The 26,670-nt window shown below is 41.7% G+C and overlaps 1 protein-coding gene across 9 annotated transcripts in view; it reads right to left on the bottom strand.

Annotated features, from left to right (window-relative positions):
• The window catches only part of PRICKLE2 (prickle planar cell polarity protein 2), a 313,308-nt gene that overhangs the window by 53,329 nt on the left and 233,309 nt on the right, over nt 1–26,670 (bottom strand). For all 9 annotated transcript variants that reach the window (XR_010384822.1, XM_031470678.2, XM_031470677.2 and 6 more), the window contains one exon: nt 1,680–1,793. Coding sequence is in view for 8 of the 9 variants with exons in the window: in XM_031470678.2 (XP_031326538.1) it covers nt 1,680–1,793 (114 nt within the window). In the remaining variant the exon portion in view is untranslated. The remainder of the gene's footprint in view (nt 1–1,679; nt 1,794–26,670) is intronic.

Here is a 26,670-nt window from a genome sequence, read left to right as displayed (position 1 = left end):
GTTTTGGGAAACATGCATCTAATCCTGCTCGCTGCCTTACTTTAGAGTAACCTGACCATCGAGAATTAACTGAATTGCCCAGATGATCTGTCCTACAGATGGTTAAAGAGAAACCTTTGAACCAGGAGTAATTTGAAAACCAGGGCAAGCTGTATGTGTCAAAATGGTCTTATCTGGGCGAAAAAGGGAATGATCAAGTATTTACTTTAGAATCACCCTTTGTCCTTAAAAGAGCCACGTCAAACGGGCAAAATCTGCCCCCTGGGTCACATGGAAGCAATTCTCACCAACAGGAAGAAGAAACTTGGAGGGTCTCTTTTCATGAGACCACAGTGAACCAGAAACAGAATTAACTATACTATGAAGCAGAGACGAGTCCATCACTTCCTTCTATCAAGTCAAAAAAAGTTAAAAAAAAAAAAAAAACTCTTCACGTGAAGAGAAAACTGTAATGATGGGAAAGGATATACGGTTACACCACTGACAATTTATGGACAGGCTTTGAAAGAAAGGCACGCCCTCCCTGCTTGTAATAACCTGCATTTTCACTTCCAAATTAGTTAACTGGGCATCCGGTTACAATGTTTGCTCTCCTCTTTAAAGGAGAAAGCATTATTTAAATTTGTCTTATGAAGTCTGAGGTAAACTGTAGGAAAGGGAACTGGGGCTCTCTTTCTAGAGAGTTGCTTCAGTTTTTAAGCTTTTGCTCCATTTACTCAAATTTATTTTTGAGGCTCTAGATTTATTCCTTTTATTCAAGTGTGGGAAGATAAAGACTTAAAAAGCACTCACTCAGTTCCCTTGGGACAGAACTTGTGGGTGGGGGCAGGTGTAAAAAGGGGTCCCGCTCTCTAGAAGGGGTTTTAAATTTCTCCTTTCAACTTAAAATGATGTTTTCATGTAAATCACAGAGTGAAGCGGACAATTTGATCCTATAGGATCCCTATTTTTAAAAATCAGATACTTAAAAAGTAATTCCTAGTTTGCAAATCGAAACCTCGCAAGCATGATGATCTTTTAAAAGCGTTATTTACAAATTTCCTTTTATGATCAGTTTGACTTCAAAGAGGTGGAATGCCTGCTTACAGCGCTGCTGTGTGTCTGGGTTCAGAAAAGAGGAACAGCCTGCAAGTCATACTTTCAAGGGTACAAAGGATGACCTTGGCAAGATGGACTGTAAGTGACAAAAACACAGATGTTCACAGCTGCAAATCGGACATGTAACTTCTACTGCAGCGTAACGTGGAACACTTGCACACTCACTGACTATGAAACGATGCTGAAAATTCAAGAGAGTCACAAAGTTTGTGCTGGGTTTGAACTGTCCGGGGAATCTCAATCATCTAACGTGCTCAGGCAACCAGCATTGCATATTCTTTAACCAAGCCTACCTGAACTTGAGCTTTTCCATTTTAGTGCTCCCTGGCTGCCCCAAATAGCTCCTAGTGCCAGGCACAGAGGCGAAGCCAGCGCATAATGAGATTCTGTTTTTCCATAACCTCCTCTAGCCGGTGTCTGACAGTTTCTTTTGGTTCTAATTAAGGAAGCTAAAATCCTAAAAATAAATTGCCAGAGTTCTTCGTTGGGCATTGCACTGCTCACAGCATTCTGATTCTGAAAAAGGTAATAATTCCGAAGAGTCTAAGGGGAGTCTTTAGAAGGCCCCTCTAGCCTCTTACCTCATTGTCATGTGGCGGCAGCTGGTGTAAGAGCTGCTTGATTCGCAGTTTCTCTCCAGGACTGTTGACATAGGGAACTTTCTCTTCTGGGAGACAGCTGTAGTACTGGTGTACCTGAAGGACGGAAGGCACACAGGTAACTCGCCCACTACTCAAACCACTCGGCCGCTCCCTGCATCCTAGGAAGGTGATTCCCACCAACAGGGCACCGGCTACTTCCCGCTGTCCCCACCCTTCGTGAAACTCAGGAGCGTACGAGTTTCTCAGTGCAAGCAGCGAAATTCACCCTTGAGGAAAGACTCCTGCCAATCGCCCATGTCTTGGGGCTTTTCTTCGCTCTTCAAGGGCAGAACAAAGCCAGCAAAATTTCCTAGAAAAGGAGATTTCGGCAAACTGGTGCCGGTGAACCCGGAGGGTAGGGCTTTCCCGGCAGGCTCCCCCAGGAGCTGACTTTACCATTTTCTCTGTGAGTCTCCGGCATGTAACCTGCCTTCCTAGCCAAAGGGATGCGTCAGCGCCTGCCTCGGTGCTGGAGTCAAAGCCGGTCTTCGGTGCTGGGAGAGCTCCTGGGTCCCTCAGCCTCCACCTACGTGAAAAGCCCTCCAGGTTTTAAGCTCTTTGTAAGGACAGGCAGCAGCTCAGATCTGCCAGAGTCACTAAACTCGGGATACAGAGCATGTAATTAAAAATCACCGTTAAAGTCAGTTTTTTTGGTACATCCTAGAATGCTCCTGTTTACAGCTGTTAGGACATATCCGTGTAGTGTCTGAGGCTCATTCAACCCTAACAACAACTTGGGAAAGCACCAAACATCTAATTTCGCCTGAGAAAAGCAAACCGACAGTCTGCCATCCAGCTGCAAATAAAAATAGGGAAAGGAAAAAAAACTGGCCAAAACAGAAGGTATGCTATATATACGAGACACACACACAAAAAAACAAAAACAAACAAAAAAAACCCCAACCAAACCCGCAAGCTCAGATGACATCATGGAAAATACTTTTCAACTATCTCTTAGCATCACGACCAGCTCTTGCGAAACAAAGCATTCATTCAACAAAAGGGAGAAGGCAGAAGACGTGGAGCTCTAAATTCATCGCATTTGTTACACTCCGCAAACTTGGTCACAGTCCCTTGAGTTTAGGGAGCCCTGGATGGGAACACGTGTTTTGGGAATGCAGGAATGAAGAGTTGCGAAAGTTCTGTCTTCTTTGATCTCCAGAAACCAAATCGTAAATGTCAGAAGAGAAGGGGAGAAGGCTTTGCGATGACAAGGCCTAAAAAAAATGTGAAAGCCACCCTTTTTGTCCTAAGAAATGATCATCATCGTTCACCATCATGTGCATATCATCCTCCCGATCAAATCCCAAAGGCAAACATAAACAGACTCCTTGTCCCAGACTAGCTGACTAGCCCGGCAACCCCTCCCTAGAGGCAGCTGGCAGGGAGCCTCTTCCCTGGGCTGGGAAGCAGTGGTTCCAGGTTTAGCCCACAGGTTACCAGCACCCTCTCTGAGAAGAAATACAAGCCCAGATCATGAGTGAGTTTGGGGTCAGAAGCTGGTGACGAGCCCATGAGAGCCCGGCACACCATCCCGTGCTCAGGAGAACCGTGCCCCACGTGCCTGACCAGGTAAGTGCCAGGTACAGAGAAACAGGTCCAGTTCCTGTGTCTTGGGGAACGGGCTTTGCCTTCCCAGTCAAGGAATTACTCGCACAGAGGTCTTGTGACAACATCACTTTGTCATTCTCACAACTCCTGTTATAGTTACAGAACATCAGGGACAAGAGCGAATATAAAATCAATCACTGTGGATGCTTGATAAGGAAGAGTCTAATTTGAGCTCCAATGACCCTCCACTCGGTCACCCCTGAAGACTCACACACTCCCCTCTGCACTTCCCAGAGCAGATTCGTCTTCCGAATTGGTACCTTGAACAAGCCCTCTCTGCTACTGCCCAAGGCTGACCCAGGTGGGCATTCTGCCTTGCACAGCATGGCCAGGGAGATGGGAACCCCCAGGCGTGGCTCCGTCATCTCCCGTCTCTCTGTTCCTAAGCAAGTTAACAAAACCTCTCAGAATCCTTATCGTAAGACTGTGGCAATTCAGTGAGAGTGTAGGCAAAGCAGTTGGCTCCCAAACAATAAAAAATACAAATACATAGCAATAAGTGGACTTTCCAGCTTGGCATCCTCCAGATGGAACAATCCAGATTTTCTTGGCCTTTCTTGCACTGTAGGATGTCGGGCAGCACTGTTGGCTTGTAGAGTGAGACCAAACCTGGGGAGACCCCACCCATGCTGGTCAAGGAAAGAAGGCTGCAAAGAATAAAATGCAACTGAAGCTAGTTTGGTTTTGGGGGGCGGGGTAAAGGGTAAATTATTATAAAGATGTGTTCTCCTCAAGAAACCCAGCATTATGGGAGGACCTCATGAGGAAATGGGACTTCCCATTTCTCTGAGCCTCTGACCTGTGTTCTAGTCTTCTCTCTCTCTGAAGACCTGCTCTTCACGGGACTTGAGTCTGAATGACTTCAGATCAAGAGCCCATCCTAGACTGAGTGGCTTCGCTCAATTCCCAGTCCCTTACAGAAGGGCTCTGATGACACCATCCTGGGCAAGGGCCACACCTGGAGACTGGGTTGGAGACTTTCCACGCCGTTTTAAGACTAGAGGATAAAGGAGTCCCAACACACCTCAGTGTGCTGAGGTCCATCCTAAAGACTGAATTACTCATTCAGCAGAGGCAGTGACTACTCTTTTGGAACATCTTTCCAGGCTGGACATCTTGAGTTGCTTTTTATAAATTTAAGCCTACTGATCGCCACCACTGAAAACGCGTCTTTTCTACCAGCATTCCAATAATTCCTTGAATATAAAATGTGCTCAAATAATTTCTCACAAGGTAACTGACTGTCTGGTGGAGGACTTAAAAACTGACCTGACTAGGACACTCCATTATTAAACCAAATTGGCCAATATGAATTAACAAGCTACCAAATCACCCCCATATCACATGGTAAGGGATCTGACTTGCTCTGAGGAAGGAGAGTGAGTCAGTCCTTCACCACTTCCAAAGCTCTTCAAAGCCTGATCAAATCCAGGAGGAAAAATAATCCCTTGGTATTGGCTTCTGTGTCTTCTCCTGGTGTTCAGGAGCTGGATTTTGTAAGCTCTTCACTGAACAAAGGGGATTAGCAGACAGATGGGCATCACGGAGAAATCGCTCTCTTTCCCAACCTGTCTCTGATTGAACACGGTAATGTTGCATGCATGGAAATGCTCTGGCATCTTCCATAATAAAACTACCATATAGCCCCAAACAAACACCAAGCATACCAGTAGTAAGGGGAAAATATTTAGTATACTTTCTGGCACTACAAAAATTAAATTTGGCACCACCCCCTGAAAATCCTGCAGACTGCTCATTTTAGCCCAAACATGCTTCACTTGTTAATTTTTACAAGTAAATAATCAAATCCAATAGAATTTTATCAGTGATGATCAGTACCAAGCTATTATCTGGTGGGCTGATAACTTGATTTTGCCTCTTGTGTACACTGAGCACCTTCCTGCAAAAGCAGGGCTGTGCAATGTGCTAGGAACTTCGCTCCACTGACACATTCCCAGGTAGAGGTGCCCAGTGATTCTGCACTGGGTGTGGCCGTACAGGGTGCCTTTCTCCCAGACAAAAGCATTTGAGCACAATAAACTGGTTTAGGAAAACGAAATAGCCGAAGGCCTTTCTTTAAGGTGTTACTCCCAACAGCGAGGTTTGGCAATGACTTCAGTCTGTGTCAGATGGATTATAAGAGCTTTAGTCAGTGTGCAAATAAGGTCTACAGAGCAAGACCTCGCCCGGTTGGAAAGACCGCGTTTGTTAGAAGAACTGCGCGTTTGACAGCATTTCTGCCTGAACAGAGACGGAAGGCAGAGAGTCGTGACTCCTTGTTGGAGAGAAAAGTATGCTAATAAAAGACAAGCATTTTATTTAGAGCAGTGGTTCTTAACTTTTAGCTTCCACCAGAACCATCTGGAAGGCTTGTTTAAACACACCTTTCTCATTCAGTATGCCTGGAGGGGGGCCGGGTGATTGCATTTCTAACCACTTCTCAGATGATGCCCCCTGCTGTTGATTCAAGGAGCACATTTTGAGAGTTTCAGAGTCACCCAAGTGTTTTCCTTCAACAGCCAATCCATGAGCTTACCGGGGAAGGGATGGTATTCCGGGAGACCCAGAGGAGGCAAAAGCACTTGTTCAAACTCACTCGATTTCATAGCTGTCACCTCCCCACACTGACATGTACACTTAAGCAGGCGGATTCCACCAGCTCTGGCAAGAATGAGAAATCCTCAGGGCACAGTGCTCATGTTTTTGGATGGGACATTTTCCTCATCAAAACATCCCTATTTTCTTATAGTGGGAACCCATCAAAGAAGTCAGAATTTTGGGGTTGATTTTACAATCAATTGTCCTTCATTGTTTAAATGAAGGCAGGGATCAAAGAATTTTTTTTTTTTTTAATTGAGTGGCTCTTATGCCCACAGGGTTTTTATACACAGTGTTGTGTGAACCCTCCCCACACCTTGGAGGTGGATGCATTATACTCATCAGATTGAGAGTCACGCAGCTAAAACCTTTGACCTTGGCTTCCTCATACCCTCCCTATTTTTTGTGGATTCTTGGGCTTCTTTATTGAGAAAAAAGAAAGAAAAAAAAAAAGAAGACTAGCAGATGGATAGGAAAGAAGGGAAAAAAGACACAGTAGACTCTCAATAAATCAGTATGACTGACCACAGAAATAATAAACATGTTTTCCTTTGGTGTTCTCCATAATATAACCAACATATGGTTCAAAATGAAATGACAGTAAGTAAAATGATGTACTCCATATTAAATAGTCTTTCTGTAACACCATGATATGATTGTGTAAAGGAGCTATGGCAGAAATGGCTACCCATTCACATCAATTTTCTTTTCTTCCTTAATTAGCATACCATCATTTTACTTAGAGCATCAATATGCCCAGCTAAGAACAGTATTTCTGTACCTCCCTAGTAGCTACATGTGGCCATGTGAATAAATTCTGGCCATGTGACTTCGTGGAGAGCTCTTTTAAAGGAGGCAAGCAGTTGACCTTTTTGCCCATTTCCTCTTCTTCCTGCTTCCTGGCTGGAATGTAAACACAATGGCTGGAGGTCCAGCAGCCATCCTGTACCAGGAAGTAACCTTAAAAATGAGAGTTTTTGATTATAACATGGAGCCATCATACCAGCCTTGGGTTGCCTTAACTAAATTTCTTTAACCATTGAAAGAAATAAATTAGTTCTTTATACATCTCAGCTACTGGGAAGTGCATGAAATTCCTAAATGACAGAGCAGTAATTCTGAAGCGTTATTATACTCTGGAATCATCTGAGGTCCTTATTAAACATCAGTCCCATTTTCATCCCTCTGGGTCTGAAAGAGCTCAGCATCCTGCACTCTTAATAAAAACCTCACACCACATCATGAGAAACACTGCTTTAAGGGGAAGGCAAACGGCACTCGACAAGGTAAAGGTAAAAACTCCTGGAATGTAATCATCAAGGCGGGCTGACACTTTTGAAAGGTTTTATAAAAACCCATCTTAACCCAGAGACTAACTAGAAGACTCAGCCTTTATTTCACATTCTCCCTCTCCTGCAGTTTGAGAAGCTTGGGACCTCAGTTAATCTCCCTCAGTCCCCGGAGGCCACATCGAGCGTACGCCTGAGGTCTCAGAAGGCAGAGGCTCCAGAGAAGAGAAAGATGCTGCCTGAATTTGCAGCACATGGTGGTTTTTATGAAAAGTGCACACTAGTTCTCAAATGGGGACCGGGAGAATAATCAGGTAGTGTTACAGCTGTGAGCACGGGCCGACGGGCTGCTTCAGAGGGCCCATTTGTTCATTTGGCCCCTATGTGCCAGAATCTCATTACCCAAGCAATAGGAGAAAAGTGTTGTTCAGTGGCATCTAAGAGGTAAAATCGTACCAAGTTTGGCTCCTTCCCTTTTCTCCTGGAGACTCACATTATAATTTTAATTGGTTTACTCAGGAAGTAATTTAGAAAACATCAGTCTAAAACCTAATGCCTAAACCATGCCTACATCATGCTTAAACTCCCCAAGGACTGGGATCCAAAATCAAGAATATTTCAAACACTATCCCCCAGACCCTACTTCTTTTTTTCGCTCTGGATGTCTGATTCAACAGCAAACCATGTCAGATTTAGACTCAAAATAAATCCGGAATCCACTCATTCCCCCCGACCCCTTCACAACCAGTCCAGCCTCGACTAAGTGCTCACTGGGGTTATAGCCACGGCTGCTTCTGGACCCCGCCTTTCACCTTTGTGCCCTTGCAGGTGACTATTCAGTGGAACAACCCTATCTGAATATAAAACAGGTCATGTTACTGCTCTTCTCAAAACCCTTCATGACATCTCATCCTCCTCGGATTCAAAGCCAAAGTCCTCACTGTAGTATCATGATCTTGCCTCCTTAAGACCTGGCTGACCACATCACTTACTATATTCCTCTTGTTCAGTCTTGCTCACAATGGCCTCCTTGCTATCCCTCCTGCCTCAGGGCCTTTGCACTGGCTGTTCTCTTTGCCAGGAACATTCCTCCCCCAGGTATTTACATGATGCCCATCCTCACTTCTTTCAGTCTTTGCTCAAAAATCACCTTATCAGAGAGGTCTTCCCAGAACCCAATAAATCAGCACCCACCACTCTTACTCTTTAGACCAGTGCTTCTCAAACTGGGGCTAATGGTGACACCCTCAAGGGATATGTGGCAATGTCTGGAAACACTCACTGTTGTCACAAGTGCTGTGTGTGCGTGTGTGCGTGCGTGTGCACGTGAGCTATTGACACAGAATGGGTCAAGGCCAGGGATGTTGCTAAATCTCCTACGAAGCGTAGGATGGTTTCCACAGTAAAGAAGAATCTGGATCCAAATGTCATTAGTGCTGAAACTGATAAACACTGCGCCTGCTTTTCTCCAAAGATTTTACCAGTTGCTGATGCGGCATCTACTTGTTCATCGTCCTCTCTTCCTTCTAGTATGAGAACGCCTGGGGCTCTGTTCACTCTCTACCCCCAGAAGAAGGTGGCACACATAGTAGGTACTCAGCAAATGTTTGCTGAATGAGTGCGTGCTGTGTTCGGATCTCATCTTTCTGCCTTTCTGGTTCATCAGTGGATGTGGACGGGGACATGCAGCAACAGGATACCCAGGGGAGGTTTGAGGAGGAACCAGAGTAAAACTCACAGAGCTTCCCTTTCACGCCATCAAAGCACTTGCTTTTTCACCAAAGATGATGGATGTGGGGTGGATGGCGAGGATGCAAAGAGAAGGATGAATAAAATACCATCAATGTACTGTTTCTTCAAGAAGAAGAGACCTAAGCAACACCCCTTTTTATCTGAAGCCAGAGAACTTCTTTCAAGTTGAGTCAACTCTGTTCAAACAAACTAATCACATTACATCCTAAGCAGGTACTGAGATTCAAAACCACATGAGCTGTTTTACTGCTATGCCTGTTGGCTCTCACGTGCTCGCTCTCTTTCCAATCTTTTTCGTTTAAAATTTTTCTATTTAGAATATTAAACTTCAAGGTTTAGTCAGAAAATATGTTCCATGTAGTTTGGAGCAGTAGCCGACAGACAATGATTTCACCCTATCTTAAAGAAGAGGTCTCAGAAGCAGAAGAACTTGATGTTAAATACTCTCTAAGTTGCAATGACGTAACAACTCCCTCACCCCAATTTTATCAAAACACTTTGCAGAGGGGTGGGGAATGTAGCTCAGTGGTAGAGCACGTGCTTAGCATGCACGAGGTCCTGGGTTCAATCCTCAGTACCTCTATTAACTAACAAAATAAAACCTCTATTAACCAACAAAACAAAACAAAAAACACTCTGCAGAGTGTCTACACATTTGCACACATGCTCTACTAAAAATTCCACGACTGTTGTTTACTCTTTTGGAAAATAGATTCAATGTTGCCTTTAGACAAAAACCACAGATACATCTGTACGAAAAAGCAGGGTGACACTTCCCTGGGGTGGCTAAGTGTTTGGAGTCACACTGTTTGGATCTGAATTAATAGACTGAACACTTACTATCTGTACATAGTTGGGCAAATTACTTTATCTCTTACAGAGTCAATATCTCCATCTGTAAAATGGGGTGATAGTATTTACTTTGAAACAATGCTATGAGGCTCAAATGGTATTCAAGCACACATCGTTTTAGTGAGCTTTGCTTTTCTGTGCTGCGCAGATACTGCGTTTTCTACGAATTGAAGGTTTGTGGCAACGCCGCAACAAACAAGTCCATCAGTGCCATTTTTCCAACAGCATCTTCTCAGTCTGTGTCTCTGTGTCACATTTTGGTAATTCTCCCAATGTTTCAAACTTTCTCACTGTTATTGTATTAGTTAAGGTGATCTCTGATCAGTGATTTCTGACGTCACTACTGAAAAAGGCATGTCGAAAGCCAAGACAGGGAGATAGGCTGAAAGCTGTGCCTCCTGCTCCAAACAGTTAGCCAAGCTGTGAGTGCAAAGGCAAAGTTCTTGAAGGGAATTAAAAGTGCCACTTCAGTGAACACACAAATAACAAGAAAGTGAAACAGCCTTCCTGCTGATAATGGAGAAAGTTTGAGTGGTCTGGACAGAAGATCAAACCAGTCATAACATTCCCTTAAGCCAAAGTCTGACCCGGAGCAAAGCCCTAATTCTCTTCTATTCTATGAGAGAGGTGAGGAACCTACAGAAGAAAAAGTTGAAGCCAGCAGAGGTTGGTTCATGAGATTTAAGGAGAAAAGCCATCTCCTTAACATAAAAGCACAAAGTGGAGCAGAAAGTTCTGATGTAGAAGCTGTAGCAAGTAATCCGGAAGATCTAGCTGAGATAATTCGTGAAGGTGGCTACATTAAAAAAAAAAAAAAAAAGATTTTTCAATGTAGGTAGACGAAACAGCCATATATTGGAAGAAGATGCCATCTAGAGCTTTCATAGCTAGAGAGGAGAAGTCAATGCCTGGCTTCAAAGCTCCAAAGGACAGACTGACTTTCTTGTTAGGGGCTAAAGTAGCTGGTGACCTTAAGTTGAAGTCAATGCTCATCTACCATCCCGACAATCCTAGGACCCTTAGGAATGATGCTAAATCTACTCTGCCTGTGCTCTATCTTTAAGGGGAAAACAAAGCCTGGATGATAGTACATCTGTTTACAACATGGTTTATTGAGTATTTTAAGCCCACCCTTGAGACCTACTAAGGAAAGACTCCTTTTAAAGTATCACTGTTTACTGACAGTGCACCGGATCACCCAAGAGCTCTGACGGAGATGGACAACGTGATTCATGATGCCTGCTAACACAGCAGTCATGCTGCGGTCCCTGGATCAAGCAGTCACCTTGACTCTGAAGTCTTATAATTTAAGAACACCCATGATTCACGGTTAGAGATCAACATTTCAACATTCACAGGAGTCTGGAAGAAGCTGTTTTCAACCCTCATGGCAGACTTTGAGGGGTTCAAGACTTCAGGGGAGGAATTAACTGCAGATGTGGTAGAAATAGCAAGAGAACCGGAATTAGAAGGGGAGTCTGAAGATGTGAGTGATTGGCTGCAATCTCAGGATAAAACTAACAGATGAGCAGTGGCTTCTTACAGATGAGCAAAGAAAATGGTTTCTTGAAATAGAATCTAGCCCTGATGAAGATGCTGTGAAGACTGCTGAAATGACAACAAAGGATTTAGCATATGATCTAAACTTGGTTGAAGCAGCAGCAGCAGGGTTTGAGAGCGTCGGCTCCAATCTGAAAAGAGCCCTATCGCAGGTGAAGGCTATCACACAGCATTGCACGCCACAGAGAAATCGTTTATTAAAGGAAGCATCCATCGACGGGGCAACTTCAACTGCTGTAGTTCAAGAAACTGCGACAGTTACCCCAACCTTCAGCAGCCACCACCCCAACCAGTCAGCAGCCATCAACATCAAGCAAGATCCCCCACCAGCAAAAAGATGACGGCTTGCTCAAGGCTCAGGTGATGGTTAGCAGTTTTAAGCAACAAAGCATTTTTTAATTAATGCCTGTACATTTTCTTCTTAGGCAAAATGCTGTCGTGCACTTCACAGACTACAGTAAACCATAAACATAACTTTTATACACACTGGGAAGCTAAAAATATTGTGACTTTATTACGATACTCGTGTTACTGTGGTGGTCTGGAACTGAATTTGCAAATCGTGAGGTATGCCTGTAATATGACTAGCACAAAAACAGGCACACAGAGAAGGATCTCTATTTCTTAGCTCTGAAGCAATTTAATCTATAAGTCACAGATGTCTACGTTCTGGACCCAATTGTGCCTCCTCCCCGACTCCCCACCCCCAACTCACATGCTGAACGGCTAACCTCTTATGTGATCGTATTTGGAGACAGAGCCTTTAAGGAGTGAGGTCATAAGATTGGGGCTATCCTCAGGAAGGACTGATATCCTTATAAAAAGAGGAAGAGACACTAGGAGTGCCCATGCACACAGAAAAGGCCATGTGAAGACATAGCAAGAAGGTGGCCGAACGCAAACCAAAGTAAGGACTCATCAGAAACCAACCCTGCCGGCACCCTGATCTTGGGCCTCCAGCCTCTGAAACTGTCAAGAAGTAAATCTGTGTCGTTTCAGCCACCCCATCTGTGGTATTCTGTCACGGCAGCCCGAGCACAACAACACGGTCTAGACACGCAAGGCACCGTGGAGGGCTGCTGGGAAAGGACACGCACATGAATAAGAAACTAACCTGTTTGAAGGAGGTTATATTTTTCTAGCGTGTATAAGACACATAGGTAAATGACTATAATGAAAAGTTAAAGTAGTGCAAAGGCCATGAGAGGCTGAGAAAAACACTTCAGAGGTTCAAAAGCCATAAATCAAATCCCCGAATCTGCAGCATTTGCCAATTTCCACGGTATAAATAATCACACGAGGGCTGATTTCAAGGTGCCAGGGTGACTCATTGGACGTGGGACTGAGCAGAGGCATCGCAGCATACGGTTAGATAGTATTTCCACCCTATGGATATAAAAACTGAAATAACTTCAAGAGCACAGATGATAGTGAAATATGGGAAAGGAATTAGGAAGTGATGAGTTTTCAGTATTTATTATCTTTCTTTTTAATGTAGTTTAAGTTTATATAATTAATTTTTAAGAACGGCTGAATTTAACTGGCTTACGAAATTCCTGAAAAATGACCAACTGGATCTTGTGATGCTGAAAAGCCAGTTCCAGGACATCTTTGTCTTGGAAACTTACGAGTCCGTTTCTTTGGCAGACTCTCTTTAAAACGGTGAGAAGAGGGGGAGGGTAATTGCTCAGTGGTAGAGTGCATGCTTAGCATACACGAGGTCCTGAGTTTAATCCCCAGTACCTCCATGAAAAAAAATTTTTTTAAAGATAAGAAGAAAACAGCAGTAGAGGACTGTAAATGTAATTAATCCACTCCCCTCACTCTATTATTAGTCAGCAGATTCACAAGTTCATGTAAAACCATCGTGGAGAACGTTTTGAGAGCAGCAACAGAAGATATCCCAAGACAAATCCAACTTTTGAACTGTTAAGAAGTGATGCAGAATGACACGTGCTATAATTCCGAGAAGAATTCTTTCTTAAATAAACTGGAGCTTGCTTTCACAGAAAGATGCCCAGTCACACATTATGAAGCAGGTATCTCTGACCATCAAGGCTACTTGCAGCCTGAGTTACGCTGCTTGCCTCGTTAAGTTTCAAATATATTCTGGATGCAATTGCAAGCATTTAATCTTTCCTGTTCTGAGAAACCAAAAGATCAGGGAAGGTAATACCATGGTTCAAGGTTAGCTGTGTCCATAAAATGTTACATGACCTATATTCTGCCATTTTAGAGGAACAGGCAGGAAGGAAGGTTTGGTTAGGATGAGCGAGATGGTGCCACAGTAACAAACACCACCACAATACCACTGGCTTTGCACCAAAGATGTTTTTTACTTGAGAAATTAAAAATTTTGTTCTTATTGTTGGCAAAACATATATAACAAAATTTGCTATTTTAATCATTTTAAAGTGTACAATTCAGTGGTACTGATTACATTCACAATGTTTTACAATCATGACCACAATCTATTTGCAAAACTGTTTCAACCCATGAAACAGAAACTCTCTACCTATTAAGCAATAATTATCCAGGGCTCCCTCCTCCCACCCCCTGGTAACCTCTAATCTGCTTTCTGTCTCTATGAATTTACCTAGTCTAGATATTTCATCTAAGTGGAACCAGAATATTTTTCTTTTTGCGTCTGGCTTATTTCACTTAGCATAAGGTTTTCAAGGTTCATTCATGTTGTAGCATCTGTCAGAACTTCATGACGCTTGATGGCTGAATAATACTCAATTTTTTTTTTTGCCCTCTGAAGGAAACCATCAATAAAACAAAAAGACAGTTTACAGAACAGAAGAAAATATTTTTAAATGACGTGACTGACAAGGGGTTAATATCCAAAATATACAAATAGCCCATACAACTTAATAATGAAAAAACAAACAACCCCATCAAAAAAATGGGCAGCGGACTTAAGTAGACATTATTCCAAAGAACATATAGAAATGGCCAACAGGCACATGAAACACCAACCAATTATTAGAGAAATGCAAATCAAAAACCACAATAAGGTATCACCTCACACTGGTCAGAATGGCCATCATCAAAAAGGCTACAAATAATAAAAGCTGAAGAGGGTGCAGAGAAAAGGGAACCCTCCTGCACTGTTGGTGGGAATGTTTGGAAAACACTGTGGAAGGTCCTTAAAATACTAAAAATTGTGCTACTTTGTGATCCGGCAATCCCAGTCCTGGGAACATATCTGGAAAAGATGAAAACTCTTAATTCAAAAAGACACAAGCACCCCAATGTTCATAGCAGCACTATTTACAATAGCCAAGACATAGAAACAACCCAAGTGTTCATCAACAGACAGCTGAATTAAGAGAATGTGCTGCGTGTTACAGTTGAGTTTTATAGATAGATAGATAGATAGATAGATAGATAGATAGATAGATAGATAGATATAGATAGATATAGATATAGATATATAGATATAGATGAATGAAATATTGCCATTTGCAGCAACATAGATAAACCTAGAGATTATCATACTAAGTGAAGTAAGAGAGAAAGACAAATATTATATATCACTTATATGTGGAATCTAAAAAAAAATAATACCAATCAATTTATATACAAAACAGAAACAGACTCACAGACAGAAAACAAACTTAAGATTATCACAGGGGAGAGGGAAGAGGGGAGGGACAAATTCGGAGTATAAGATTAACAGATACACACTACTATACATAAAAAAGATATGCAATGAGGATTTACTGTATAGCACAGGGAATTATATTCAATATCTTGTAATAACCTATAATGGAATATAATCTAAAAAAATATAAAATGGAATCACTTTGCTCTATCCCTGAAACTAATACAATACTGCAAACCAACTATACTTCAAAAAAAAAAAAATTTTGTCCCTCTGCACCTGCCTGGGAGTGACCATGAAAGCTCAGGACTAAGGGGCTGAGCCAGGATTTAAGTTCAGGTCTGATTTTGAAACTCATTTTCTTTCCATTTCTCCCTAAACCACTGGCAGGACTATACTCTGCCCTGAGCAACTGATGACTCCATGACCAGTGTAGTCACAGCTCATTCTTCAAGCTTGTGGTTCCTGTCACAACCTGAAATCATAAACAGGCTGGAGAGGCTGCTTCATCATGAAAGCCACATGGACCAGGTGGAACTCCAAAGACGGCGGAGATCAACAGTGATATGTGGTGACGTGTCTGCTTTGAATGTTATGTGCATACGTTACGTAAGGGCTATGTGAACGGACTCAGCCTTCAACTTTTTCTTCTTTGAGGTCTATGCAAGAGAAATTAATACTCCCATGCACCTCCCTGACAAAGGCCTTTAGGTCCTTAAGTGAATGCTCTGATTCCCCAGAGGACATTTAAAATGTTTATTTTAAGATTTTATGTCATGTATTTATTTCTTTTGTGATAAATGTACATAACACAAAATTGACCACTTCAACCATTTTTAAGTGGCATTAAATATATTGTTGGGCAACCATTACCACTATCCATTTCCAGACCTTTTCATCTTCCCGAACTAACACTCTGTACCCATTCAGTACGAACTCCCCATTTCTCTTCCCCAAGCTGATGACAACCACCATTCTCCTTTCTGTCTCTATGAATTTGACTAGAGTTGAGCGTGATTTTCATTTTTTACTTGGAGTGATTTTTATTACATGTTGGTACCAAATGTTCTTTTGCAGTCACACTTCTCTGACACTATGGTGAAAATTAGTGGGGGGAAAAATTAGTCAGACCATGTATCTATACTTACAATTAAGCCCTTTTATAAGCAACCTTCCTTCTGTTTTTAATAAGGCAATTAAAGAGTGCAGGGGAGCCTCTGGCCCCAGCCATTAGAATCTATAACAAAGGAGAGAATTGTAGCGTGTTTCCACTGAGAAGACCCATGAGATAAATCACTATGAATACCTGGGGAAGTTATTTCTCCTGAATTTTCAGCCTTGGGGCATTACCTCAATATTTTACAGCTCACAGAATTCCCATTACACAGCATCTCTCCAGCTCATGACAGAGTCCTGATTGCTCTTGGGGCGGCATGAGAAGCAACCACATGTGTTAGTCAATAATAATTGCAAGAGAACTCAATACCAACTAGGCTCAGGCCTTCATAGGCAGTTCCAGGAGGCCCCCTTCAGCATTTTGACACCCCCAACATTTAGTCTAAAACAATGTTCATTCACATGCTATCTTGGTCTCTGCCCAAAAAAACCAGGTACTGTTTTGTGCTTAGCCGATTAAAGTACCCAGTTGTAGAAGGAACCTTTAGTCTTGGTTTTAGTTACTCTACTGATAACTCCTCTAAACTATTTTTTGGAAACAGGAAATGAAATGAAAAAGGAAAAAAGTCTTAATTTTAAGCATCCATTTTTTTTTCCAGGAAGTGGACCTATGAAAATGAGGAGTTTCAGGATCAGGTCATATGTATATTAAGTGAAAGAAGTAAAGCTGTAAATAACAGACATAAAATGACCTTAAAATTATTAGTACTGATGTGATTTTGGTTTAAAAAGACAGTATCCAAAAATGATATTTTACTTAAGCTCGAGTAAATATGAATTCAAGGTCAGGTGAAGTGGCTTCAAAGTATACTGAGATGCAGGCTATGTAAGTTGGAAGGAAAAATCTTTCATAAGCAATCAAAGACATGGTACTAAAAAGTACATCACATAAGGTCCCTGTCACAGAAGGAAGACTAATACTCATTAAAAATGTATGAAGTGAAAAAGCAATGCATTAAATACAGCATGTGAGAAGGTCCTGAGGCTGGAAGAAGCTCAGGTACTTGAAAACTGGGAAGGGATGCAGTGTGGCTGGGTGTTAAGAAACGGTGAGTAGTTGACACAAAAAAAGAAATGTACTCTATACCTTTCCAAAAAGCAAAGGAAAAGGAAGGAAACAAGGAAAACTTGACCAAAAAATGGAAGTTAAGAAAAAAGAAAAAAGCAGAGGAAAAAACATGGCAAACAGAAAACAACAACAAAAAAGTAGTAGAATAGTTATCTAAGCTATCATAATGAATGTTAATATATTATATCCATCAATTAAAAGGTTATCAGTCTGAATTAAAAAACCCCACAATATCCATTATATGCTGCTTACTTAGAACAAATCCATAAGAAAAGGTCCATAAGAAATAAAAGAATGAAAAAGTACAGTCTTGCAATTATTCCCCCAAAAGAAAGCTAGTATGCAGTGGTAATACTGAACAAACTAGAATTTAGGTAAATATAATTAGGAGGGAGAAAAAGAGATGTCGCAATTGGTTAACAGATCCTTGATCATTTCAAAATTATCAGGGATACAATTTGTTGATTGAGCTACTAGTTCACTACTGATGTCCCTGGAAAATATTATTAAGGAAGCTGCTCATAAACTTTTTAAGAACCATAAAAATGACCTTCATGTTCAAGTAGATTAAATGGAAAGGAAATTTAAAGATGTTACAAAATAATCAAAGGAAAAAAAACCTATAAAAATTATAGTGCATTTGTAAACTTGTAGGTATCCAAAACTATAGTCTCAAAATACATAAAGCAAAAACAGAAACACAAGACATCGAAGAACACAATGAGAGATTTTAAGATATGTTTCTCAGCATCAGTAGATCAGAAAGACAAAAAATTGTAACGGCTACAGAATATATTGCAAGAGTAATTATTATTCATCAACTCTATCACCTGCCTTCTAACAATTTGGAAACATTAAATTTTGTTTTTTTATTTATAGTGAGAAGAAAAGATTTCACATCCTTATTTTCCAGATGGGGAGCAGAACCTAGAAGCTGCTAAGAAAACTTGGTGAAGGCCACTTAGATAACCATGTCTGAAAATGAACTTTTCTGATAAATAACACCTTCCGGACTTGAATGCCTCCTCTTCTGTACCTGTGTCTGTTTTACAGTCCTTAGGTATTTCCCCCTGACGTTGTAAGGTGAAATAAATGAACTCTGCTTCCTAAATTCTGGCTCTATGTGCAAGTCATATATTTTCTCTGATAATTGTTTTCTTAGATATCAAATGCAAGGTTTAGTTTTAATCATCTCTGCAGTCTTATTTCTTATCTCCCCTACCCCCACTACCCCCAATCTCTGAACAAGAGCTTTAGACTTATATCTTTTTTTTTTTTTTCCTTCAGGCGAGCTTTTCCAAGAAAATTGTTTTTACACTAATTGGCCTTTCCAATCAGTAATTCTATCTAATGCTTCTTGAAAAACCAGGTACTGGAATACCTGCCTTATAAGGCAGGAACCATTATTATCTTCATTTTATAGATAAGAAAAAAATGACTTCACCTAGGTAAAATAACTGGTTCCAATCATAAATACAGCCAGAGAGCAGCAGGGCTGGGTCAGCTTCCATGTGTATCTGATACCACAGCCATAGCTTTTCATCGCTATGCTTGCGGATGACCACCCACTGACTATATTTCAGCAGAGCTATTCCTCATGTCATATTCAACATCCAGATGAATTCTTGATTTCCACACAGCCACGGGGTCCAGGAGAGGATGGATGCCTCAAAGTCATGCACAAGTCCAACTTCAAGTTTATTTCTGTGGTTTGACTTGACCTTCTCCTTCAAACAACATGAACAGAGTTGCCAAGATTGACAAAATTAGCTGGTTGGCATTTTAGCTCCTTTCTCTGCCTGCCTTTGTGTTCCAGGCTGTGACGCTTGCAATGATTTGCAAAATGGTGGACGAGAAGGAGAGAAGAAAAAGGTCTGAAACATTCAAAATCTTGACCCTCAAGCTGGGGAAATTGTAACTTCCCTCCTCCCCTCCCCCAATCACTCAATGCCAGTGAGGGTTTGGATAATGCCTCTTATTTCTAACACCCTTTGGCGAGAATCAGAAAGGAGGTTTCCCAGCATCCCAGAGCTGCAAGGAAGGAATGAGAAGCCATCAATGGGCTAGGCTAGTTAATGTTTACCATCCCTCCTAGGTTGCTGCTAGACTTTTTGGTACCTTTATGGAAATTAGAAACACTCCTTCCCCTCCCCACCCCCACCACCCAGCCTCAACTACAAATTAGAAAAAGCAAGCTCCCAATCTTGGAAGATAAGAGTTCTGCATCACAGCCAGGTAAACTGCAAGGTGACTTGGGTTCAACAAAATGTCCTCCTCCAGTTGGGACTCATCAGAGCCCAGGTGAATATCAACCTTTAATCACCTCCTTGGCCAGTCACCTTTGTGCAGTACACAAATTGTACAACTGTATGTGGCAGCTCTGATCCCTTACCAAGCTGAGAGCTTGCGAATTTATCCACCTGTCTCAGAAAATACAGGTTCAGAAATTGCCTGAATAGTTAACTTCTCGTAGCAAGATCCGATCACTGAGTTTTAATCAGTCTTTCTAATTGCCATAGCAATAAAAACAACCACCACTATGGACTGAGTGCCAATTACATGGTAGGCACTGTCCTAGAGGATATAAAATGAGCCAGTCTGTGGAACTGATTTTTTTTGTGCCATCCATCTGGGTGTTGATGAGTTTCTATCCCAAATCCCTGTTTTTATTGTGCATAATTAATAATGAGAAATTCTTTCTGACAGTACTTGGCCAAAGGGCTGAGTTACTTCCTGAGGCAACCATGAAACATTAGGAAGACTCCATCACTGGCATACAAGGACGCTTGCCTTCCTATTTGCAGAAGAGCAACTTCATTCATTCATCCATTTACTTCACTGAGGTATCTGAAAAATAATAAACTTGATATATTTAAAGTATATAACTTGGGGACTGAATCAAGAAGAAACAGACCACCTGAACAGTTCGATCATTAGAAAAGAAATAGAATCAGCAATAAAAAACCTCGCTATAAATAAAGGTCCAGGACCAGATGGCTTCACTGGGGAATTCTACCAAACATACAAATAAGAACTCATACCAGTCCTTCTCAAATTCTTCCAAAAGACTGAAAAGGAAGGAATACTCCCAAAGTCATTCTATGAAGCCATCATCACACTGATACCAAAACCAAAGACACTACCAAAAAAGAAAATTACAGACCAATATCACTGATGAATATAGATGCAAAAGTCCTCAACAAAATATTATCAAGCAGAATCCTACAGCACATAAAAAAGATCATATACAATGATCAAGCTGGATTCATCCCTGGGACACAAGGATGGTTCAACATCCACAAATCAATCAATGTGATACACCACATCCACAAAAGAAAGGGCAAAAATCACATCATCTTCTCAATAGATGCAGAAAAAGCATTTGACAAAATTAAACATCCATTTACGATAAAAAAACTCTTACCTCCATGAATGACTGAAAAATTGTGCTGAACACTGGAATTTGACACAACATTGTAAAATGATTATAAGTCAATAAAAAATGTTAAAAAAAAAAAAACCTCTTACCAAAGTGGGTATAGAGAGGACATAGCTCAGCATAATAAAAGCTATTTATGACAAATCCTCAGCCAGCATAATACTCAACAGTGAAAAACTGAAACCCTTCCCACTAAAATCTGGAACAAGACAAGGATGCTGAGCCTCACCACTTCTATTCAACATAGTCTTGGAAGTCCTAGCCACAGCCATCAGGCAAGAAAAAGAAATTTAAAAGGGGTCCAAATTGGAAGAGAAGAGTTAAAATTGTCGCTATATGCAGATCACATGAAACTATATATAGAAAACTCTAAAAGCTTCACAGAAAAACTACAAGAGCTGACAAAAGAATTTGGTAAGGCAGCAGGATACAAGATTAACATACAGAAATCAGTTGCATTTCTTTACATTAACAATGAAATATCAGGGAAAGAAAGTAAAGAAAGAATCCCTTTTAAAATCACATCTAAAACAATAAAATACTTAGGAATAAATCTGACCAAAGAGGTGAAAGATTTATACATGGAGAACTGCAAAACATTGATTAAGGAAATTAAAGAGGACTTAAAGAAATGGGAAGATTACCCCATGCTCTTGGATTGGAAGAATCAGTATCTTTAAAATGGTCATACTGCCCAAGGCAATCTGCAGATTGAATGCAATCACTATCAAATTACCCAGGGTATTTTTTACAGAACTGTAACAAATGATTCTAAAATTTATATGGCGTCACAAAGGACCCAGAATTGCCACAGCAATTCTGAAGAAAAAGAATGAAGCTGGAGGAATAACCCTCCCAGACTTCAGACAACACTACAGAGCTTCAGTAATCAAAACTGTGGTATTGGCATAAAAACAGACACATGGATCAATGGAACAGAATAGAGAGCCCAGAAATAAACCCACAGACCTATGGTCAATTAATCTTTGACAAAAGAGGCAGGAATACACAATGGAGAAAAGACAAGTTTCTTCAGCAAGTGGTGTTGGGAAAACTTGCAAGCAGCATGTAAATCAATGAAGTTAGAACACTCCCTCGCACCACACACAAAAATAAACTCAAAATGGCTTAAAGACATAAATATAAGACAAGACATGATAAACCACCTAGAAGAAAACATGGGCAAAACAGTCTCTCACATAAATCTCAGCAATGTTCTCCTAAGGCAGTCTGCACAGGCAATAGAAATAAAAGCAAATGTTAACAAATGAGACCTAATCAGACTTACAAGCTTTTGCATAGTAAAGGAAACCATAAGCAAAACAAAACAACAATCTAGGAAATGGGAGTATCTGCAAATAATGTGACTGACAAAGGTTTAATTTCCAGAATATATACACAGTTCATATAACTTAATAACAACAAAAACCCAATCTAAAACTGGGCAGAAGACCTAAACAAGCAATTCTCCAACGAAGACATACAAATGGCCAAAAGGCACATGAAAAAATGCTCAACATCGCTAATTACCAGAGAAATGCAAATCAAAACCACCATGAGGTATCATCTCACACCGTTCAGAATAGCCATCATTCAAAAGTCCACAAACGATAAATGCTGGAGAGGGTGTGGAGAAAAGGGAACCCTCCTGCACTGTTGGTGGGAAAATAGTTTGGTGCAGCCATTATGGAAAACAGTTATGGAGATTCCTCAAAAAACCTAAAAATAGACTTACTATATGATCTAGCAATCCCACTCCTGGGCATATACCTGGAGGGAATTCAAAAAGATATATGCACCCCAATGTTCATAGCAGCACTATTTACAATAGGCAAGACATGGAAACAACCTAAATGTCCATCGACACATGACTGGATAAAGAAGTTGTGGTATATTGATACAATGGAATACTACTCAGCCATAAAAAAGAATAAAACAATGCCACTTGCAGCAGCGTGGGTGGAGCTAGAGATCAACACACTAAGTGAAGTAACCCAGAAAGAGAAAGAAAAATATCATATAATATCACTCATATGTGGAATCTAAAAAAGAAAAAAGAGGTCACTAATGAACTCATTTACAAAACAGAAACAGACTCACAAACATTGTAAACAATCTTATGGTTACCGGGGGAAAAGGGGTTGGAAGGGACAAATTTGGGAATTTGAGATTTGCAAATATTAGCCACTATATATAAAAATAGATTAAAAAACAAATTTCTTCGGTATAGCACAAGGAACTATAGTCAGTATCTTGTAATAATCTTTAATGAAAAAGAACATGAAAATGAATACATATATTCAGTTGTACATACATGTATGCATGGCTGGGACAGTGTACTATACATCAGAAATTGATACATTGTAACCAATTATACTTCAGTTAAAAAAAATAAAGTATACAGCTTGGTAAGTTCTGACATTTACACATACCCACAAAACCATCTGCATAATCAAGAAACTGAAAAACCTATTACTTTCAAAAGTTTCCTGTGCCCTTTTTGTCCTTCCTCCCTCCCAATTTCTCCATCCACCTCCTCATCCCCAAGCAACCACTGCTTTCTGTTACTACAGATTAGTTTAAATTTTCTAGAGTTTTATATAAATAGAATCACACAGTATGTACTTTCATGGTCTGGCTTCTTTCATCCAGAATAATGATTTTGAGATTCACTTATGTTGTTGCATATAACAAGAGTTCATTCCTTTTTATTGTAGAGTAGCATTTTACTATTTGGATATAATAATTTGTTTATCTGTTCATCTCTTGATGGACATTTGGGTTCTTTTCAATTTGGGGCTATTAAGAAGAAAGCTAAAAGCAGCCGTTTTCTCAAGCTCCACACTGAGGGCATTGAGTCACTTAATCCTCACAACTATGTTGCAGTCAGATAATGACCAATCTTATTTTTCAGATGATGAAATGAAAGCCTGTGGGGCTGGATTAACTTGGCCCATGTTCAAGGGCAGCACAGCTAGGATTTGAACACGGAGCTAGTCAGTGTCAAAGCTTACACTCTTGAGCACTGTGAATGTGGAGGGGTAGGTACTTAAAAGACAGAAGCCCTGGGGTACCAGCCCAGAGCCTGAAGTCGGTGTGGGTCTTCCACAAAGAGGGACCGTCTACACCTGCCTGTGAATGACTCCACGCCACACAAAGCACCATGTCAAGACAAGGGCTGGGATGCTCGAGTTCTACACTGGACCTGGAGAACAGCCACACTGAAATCACACCTCGACTAAGGGCTTGTACGTAACGGGCACTTAATAAATAAATGTCCGATGAATACATGGCTGAATGCACAAGTGAATGAATGAACAGACGCACAAATAGATGGCTAGGTGGAGGAAGTTATTTACTAGTTGACTTGATGGTAGATTCGTCCAACCATCCCATGAAACTACTCAAAACATCTCATGAGTCAGAAGGCAGAGGGGATCACACCTTGATAGTAAATCAAATGTCACGCCAGCCCACAGCGGAGGCTGCTCAGTCAGCAGAAAGGGTGTGCAGCTGGGAACTCAGGCAGGAAGTGGAAGTCCTGAGGCTCACTCCTGATCTCCAAAATCCCAGAACACATTTACTGTAAAGGCTGGGGCCATCTGTCTTGAAAACTGGGAACTCCAATGGCAGGTCTCCCTTCCTGCCTTTGCAAATGAGCCTTGGCTTCTCCAGCCCTCACACTCTGCACGTGAGCCTTGACAGGGTCCTGCTGGTGGCATCTGGCCACACCGCTGCTGACTTCATCTGGCAGAGGCCCGCAAGTGTGAGCCCAAGTTCTAGCCCCATCTCTGACAGCTCCGTTGAAAACAAGTTCATTAACAGGCAGTATTACTGAAGGCTGCACACACAGGCGCATTTCCCATTGCCGTTCAATGATGTCAGTGCATCTCTGGAGCCAAGGGAAACACAGCATCACGCACGTGACTGATTTCCTGAGAACTGTTCGGAGATCACACTCAGGCCTCCTCCTGCCTCCTTCTTATCCCCCTTTCCCACTCACTCCTCACACAGCACTGAACACACTGGGGTGAGTGACACTGAAGGCAAACACAGGAGAGGCAGCTTAGAAGAAATTCAATCCAGTCCGGTTGGAGAGGCGTGCCTCTCACTGCAGCCATGAAATTCCATTTTCGGCTCAGCACGTGCTGATGGAGTAATGAAACGAAGATGACATGGCAAACGGCTAGTGAGTCTAATGACGCTGTTTGTAGAGGGAGTATTAGATTGTACATTCCCTTCCTATGAATCAGAACCACCCAGCGGGCTGAGAGATGAACTGATTTGTTGTTTTTCTTCCCTTCACCCATGGTGGCCAGCCTGTGCCCCTCTTGGTATAAATAGCTTTTGACATAAAAAGAACCAACTGTCAATAGCCTGAAAGTGAATGGTAAAGCTGGGTGCCTGGCACTGCGGTCCTAGCCCAGTGGTGAGTCACAGCTGCAAAATTCACGGTTCCGTAGCAGCGGGGACCAGAGCATCTTCTAGGTTAAGAGGCCAAGGAAAGGGCTCAGGAAGCAGGACCAGTGGGAGAATTTTAAACGCATCTTAAACCCTCCCTTAACAAACAGCTTTGTATGCAGGCCATACTCAGGGAATGCCCATCAGGGGCAAGACGCTGGGGATGGAAGATGGCTTGCTCGGGGTAAGATGGCAGAACCCATCCTCTGTTAGTATGCATGCGCAAATCTGCTTCAGTGTCTTGAAGACCCAAATAGTGACGATGACGACAATGATGACGATGATGACGATGATGATGATGATGATGATGACGACAGTAGTTACCATTTTATGAGACCTACTAAGGGCCAACGTCTTGTAGGCTCTTTAGAGAGTAATTCATTTAGCCTTCGCGGCTACTTCAGACTTGGGCACAAGCCTCTTCATTTTACAGACAAGACAACTGAAGCCTAGGGCACTCAAGGTGGTAAAGCCCTACCACTTGGTAGAGCCAAGATTTGGTTCTGTGTGTTTCCAACACTGTTGTTTTTCCATTACCCAAGAACGACAGTTCTCAAGCTTTGGCGTAGATCAGAAACACCCGAAGCCCTGTTGAAACAGACTGCTGGGCCCCACCCCAGAGTTCTGGTTCAATAGGTCTGGGACAGAGCATGAGAATCTGTACTTTTTAGTAAGTTCCCAGGTGATAACTGATGCTGCAGGTGTGGGAACCAGCCTTTGAAAACCAATGGACTAAGTTGAGTACATCTGGGCCATCTAACCCTCATTCCCAGTAAGAACTCGGCTCAGGGGTCACCTCCTCAGAGAGGCTTTCTTTGGCCACCCCATCTAAGGCACAGTCTTCTAATCGGGTACCAACTACAGCCTATGGGTCAAATCAGGCCTGCTGCCTGTTTTGGTAAATTCAGTTTTATTGTCACAAGACCATTCATTTAGATGTTGTCTATGATGGCTTTTGTACTATATCAGTGTAGGGTATTTGCGACAGAGACTGGATGTCCCACAAAGCCTGAAATATTAATTATCTGGCTCTTTACCGAAAGAGTTTGCCAACCCTGGCTCTAAATCACATCATTCTTTTTTGTTTGTTTGTTTGTTTGTTTTTTTGCTTTCCCAGCACACATCATTCTCTGAAAGTGCATTAGTCATGCAATTGTTCATTTGCCTGTATCCTCCACTAGAGTGTCAGCTTCATAAAGGCAAGGATGCTTGTTTGTTTGTTTTTTTGTTCATGGCTGTTCCCGTGGTGCCTGGCATCCAGCTGGCACTCGGTAAGCATCTGCTCAGTGAGTCTCACTGTTGAGTGCCCAGGTATGTGACACCGTCCCAGGAACATGAAGGCTGCTGGAGGAAGAAGAGGAAATGTAGCTGTCACAATGAGGGCTCTCAGCCAGGAGGAGAGATTGAGAAGATCCACAGATAAGAAGATTGCTGATGCAGAAAACAAGCCTTTGAAGACAGGGCCATGCTACTTCCTGCAGCGATGGGGAAATTGGAGGCGGGGAAAGAGGAAT

Source organism: Camelus dromedarius, chromosome 17 (genome assembly GCF_036321535.1).
Source record: "Camelus dromedarius isolate mCamDro1 chromosome 17, mCamDro1.pat, whole genome shotgun sequence".
Lineage (NCBI taxonomy): Eukaryota > Metazoa > Chordata > Mammalia > Artiodactyla > Camelidae > Camelus > Camelus dromedarius.
This window is presented reverse-complemented; position numbering and strand designations above follow the sequence as displayed.